The 4,495-nt window shown below is 34.2% G+C and overlaps 1 protein-coding gene across 1 annotated transcript in view; it reads right to left on the bottom strand.

The window, feature by feature from the left end:
* The window catches only part of LOC110027972 (transcription factor MYB26-like), a 15,861-nt gene extending 12,999 nt beyond the window's left edge, over positions 1-2,862 (bottom strand). The window contains exon 1 of the mRNA XM_020729642.1: positions 2,354-2,862. Coding sequence (XP_020585301.1) covers positions 2,354-2,486 — 133 coding nt within the window. The 5' untranslated portion in view covers positions 2,487-2,862. The remainder of the gene's footprint in view (positions 1-2,353) is intronic.
* Between the last annotated feature and the right edge of the window lie 1,633 nt (positions 2,863-4,495).

Genomic DNA, 4,495 nt, shown 5'->3' with positions numbered 1-4,495 from the left:
TTCAGTATTGTTATGAACAAAAGAATAATAATAACCCCATGTCTCCATAGCTGTCGATGACCGCCTATCGTCGACCGCAACTGGCCAATAATACTTGTCATAGTTGACGAACTCTACTAGCTAACGATATATCTCAAATATGGTTTATCAACATATCCTTGATACAGAATGATGATGTACCTCAAATACAATATAACAACGTATCTCAAATATGGTGTAGTGAATAATCTCGTATCAAAGTTCCCGTGATAGCTTCTGTCCCATATAGCGGCCGACCAAAGTGGAGCACCTCCATCTGACTGCCATCGAACACCCCCAGTTGCCCCTGCTAGCCGTGTCAGTGAACTCTACTATCTAACGACATATCTTGAATATGATTTAGTGTTGTATCTCAAATATGATATAACGAAAAACACCGTATTAAAGTCCTCACGATAACTTCCAATCTTTGTTGCTATCAAACATAGTGGGCGACCCATGATTATCATTGGCATCAAACTTTGTTAGTTAACAATGTATTCTAAATACCAAGTAAGGATATATCTCTAATAAAGTGTAACTACATATCCCAAATATGGTATAATGATGTATCATAAGTAAGATGCAAAAAAAATAACATCGTATTAAAGTCCAAGCCATAACTTCTAGCCTTCTTAGCTTAAGTGTTGACATTAGTGTAAAATAGTTAACCCAAAAGAAGGGTCGCAACCATCAACCGTTGTAGCATCAATTACGACCTCATTGGCTAGTTATTACTTTAGATTCCCACTATAGCCTTTATGGTTAATTAACGCTACTACAACTACAAACTAAGATTTATGTAACGAACTACAATCTATATAGCTCACTACTACTGTAATTTCAAACTACGGCTTTTGTAGCTAAATAACGCTACGACAACTATCAACTCTGGTCTATGTCACCAATTACAGTCTATGTGGTCAATTGCTACTAAATATTCATATTACGACCTTTGTGGTGAACTAATGTTACTACAATTACCAACTACGACCAATGTGATGAACTATAACGTATGAACTATAGCGTATTTGGTTGACTATTATTGCAAATTTGAACTAAAACTTTCATGATCAAGTAATGCTACTGCGACTACCAACTACAACTTTTTTGATTAACTACAACCTATGTGGTTAATTACTAGTAAAGCTACTAACTGTGGCCAATTACTATTACTGCTTTCCACTACGGCCTCTATAGCCAACTAGCACTCTTAAAGCTACCAACTATGACCTACATGGTCAGTTACTATTGTTTCTTCTCACAACGATCTATGTGGCCAACTGATATTCTTGTAGCTACCAACTTCAGCTTATGGGGCCAGTTCTACTACAACTTCTAACTACGGTATCTGTGGTCAACTAACGCTATTGCAGTCACCAATTACAATCTTTGTGGTCGACTGACACTATTACAATTTCTAACTATAACTTTTGAGGCAAAGTGATGTTATTACAACCAATTAAAAAAAAAAAATCTTTTTGCCTCCTCCTACTACATTTTAATTATCTGTGTGTGTGATGAAACTTATGCAATTTTAAGATGTTTAATCACGGTGAAATTTTCGATACATATAACAAACATTTTCAAACAGTTAGTTATAAAAGAATTGCTTAAAAAATGATAAAAAAAAAAAGTTAAAATGCACTTTTTAAAGAACAGTTAAAAATGACTAATTTTAAGTATATCTTAAAAATCTTGTTAATTTACAAACTAACAAGAAAAGTACTTAAATTTATAATTAAATCACCAAAATCTTCAAAAAAATAAATCACTGAAATCTTCCAGACCTTAGCCAGATATATGCAACCCATATTTTGCATTCATTAATTTTACAATTACTTTATCATGGCGGCATGTGTCAATATGATAAGTTACATTTTTTATTTTCTATTTGTACATTAACATGTAATCTACATATTTTTGAATAATATCAGCGTTTTTTGCCCCATAAAATATATATAAAAATGTGAATAAATGTTCAAGTCGATGTAATAACTAAATTTAACTTTTATCGCAATCATCTTGAGCTTGTCACCGAATTTTTGGTGGTTAAATCGTTACATAATTTCAGGGGCATCTACATACATACCAACCAAATCCAACGTATTTCCATACTCAACCTCCAAACCTTTTCTTTTTTATTGTATGAGCACTGATTGTCTCCATCGATTGAGAGATTTATAAGTTAACGTTAAAACTATAACGATGAAGAAAAAGACAATAAGATGCAGCAGAAATCCTTTTAATGGGAGCAGAGGAAGAAAATTTTCAGATAGCTTACAAAAAACAGATATCTTTAGATAAAATAAAACAAAGCGCAATTATAAAAAACCTGCTTTGTCTGGGACTTCACTCCAGCATCCATAGCCGTGAGTGGTAATATATTTGATAAGCTTCTCATCCTCCTCTGGAGACCACAATCCTCTCTTCACCTTCTGCTGATTGCAGCAGGAGTGATGCCCCATGATCCCTCTCTTAAAATCTATATCTCCTCCTCCACCTGTTCTTTCTCCAGCTCTTTGGCTAGCTCTAATACAACATAAAAAGTAGTGTGCTAGTCTGATTTCTGGCAGCACCAATGGCTCCCCTTTTATGTTTAATTCCGAAGATGGCGGGGAGCGTTGTGGCTATTCTTTCCATGCCCTTCTTCTCTTTCTTTTTGTCCTGTCAGACAAATCCACCTGATGGGGCTTGTTTCTTCTCTATCTAACGCGATTGAGACACACCATCAAATTCTCTCGCTCTGTCGCTGTAGTACACTACGTAGTCTACTTCGAACAAGCTCTGCAGCCGTTTCTTATTTTCTATAATACGGACATAAAACTTGTCGAAAAATTGCAATGTTAGTTTCGCATGTAAAATTTAATTCAGAATGCAAGAAGAAAATGAAAATGATGACTAAAAATTTGAGGCGTTTAGGATATTTATATACAAAATGTGAGATAGATTCGTTTTACCAACTCATTTGTTTTATGTTAGAATCTAATCCTTTTGTAACTTGTAACACTCTGTAGTTTTGAGTAAATGATGGAAATTAAGCAAAGTGAAATAATGAGTAGTGAAGGAGGGACAGCTTGTGCTTGGGATTGTAAGAGATGTACAAGTTTTTTGTTAATATTAATAGCACCGATAAAGCCCAAGGTCTGTGGGAAAATAAGAGATTTTTATAAGAGGGATGGTAAGAAGAAAGATGAATAATTTGAAATTATTTTTATTTTACTCTTTTTTTTCTTAATTTGACTTTGAACATAACTCAAACTCATCACAGATTTATACTAGTGACACCCCTATTAGGATTGTGCGAACACATTTCACTCCTATGAATACTACTGACTCTCTAAAATATTCTTCTATTTTCAATTACAAAAGTCGTTAATTAATTATTATAGAATTTTCTAAATCACTCATTTAAAATATATCTCTACAATCCTCTAAATTTCTTCATAAACAAAGTCTCTAGAATTTTCCAAAGATGTTTCTAGATTTTGGGCTCAATTAAAAGCCCAATTTAAATCAAGTTTAGTTTTCAACAACTCCTCTTAAACTTGATTTGTCATCCTGAAAAATTTTCATACTTAAGAGGCTTTTTGAATATATTAGCTCCTTGATCATGAGTCTTCACATACCCCATCTGCACATCTTTTCTTGTGTTGTTGTCTCCAATAAAGTGATAGTGTGTGTCAATATATTTACTTTGATTATGATTAATAAGTTTACTTCGATCATGGTTGATTTCTCTTTTTTCGTTGTTCTTTGCTTCATATATCCTCTTCGAGCCAATTACCTTGCCCTTTTGAAAGTGCAACTAGTTCACATGTATTATTCTTCTCAATCTCCTTTATTTTTTCATCCATGACATCATTTCACTTCTTACTTGGCATAGCTTCTTAAGGATTTATGAGCTCACAATTGATAGAAATACAAAAGAGAGTAAGATTGCCTTGATTCTCAGTTACCTCATAAATTTCTTGCAAACTTCGGAAGTGTGATACTTTTTTGCTTGAACCTTCACTTGAAGATGATGAAGATGACGGGTCCTCTTAAGTGCATGTAGTTGGCGTAGTTGGCAATGCATTTAGCTCCCCACTTTCCTATTCCATCCTTGGTTGCTCCACTTCTTTATCCTCAAAGAAATTATAATGCTCATCATGTGGGTCCCAAATCCATTCTTCTTTTTCAACGAAAATGACATTTCGACCGATGATTGTCTTCATAGTGTTTGGATTGTATAACATGTAGCCTTTTGAGTTGGTTTCATAACAAATAAAAATGAACTGCTTACTCTTGTCATCAGGTTCACTTCATTGCTCATCGGGTAAGTCCACGGGTTGTGCTTCCAAACAATCTTAAATGGGAGATACCAGCCTTTCTTCAACTTCATGCTTCTTGCAGTGTCATTCCACACGCACTAATGGTTGGAGATCATTTTGACAAATAAACCGTGCATGCAACAACTTCAACTCAAAACTCCTTA

This window comes from Phalaenopsis equestris, unplaced genomic scaffold (genome assembly GCF_001263595.1).
Source record: "Phalaenopsis equestris unplaced genomic scaffold, ASM126359v1 Scaffold000471, whole genome shotgun sequence".
In the NCBI taxonomy this organism is placed as follows: Eukaryota; Viridiplantae; Streptophyta; class Magnoliopsida; order Asparagales; family Orchidaceae; genus Phalaenopsis; species Phalaenopsis equestris.
Note: the sequence above shows the minus strand (reverse complement) of the source record. Positions and strands in the feature narration are given on the sequence as shown.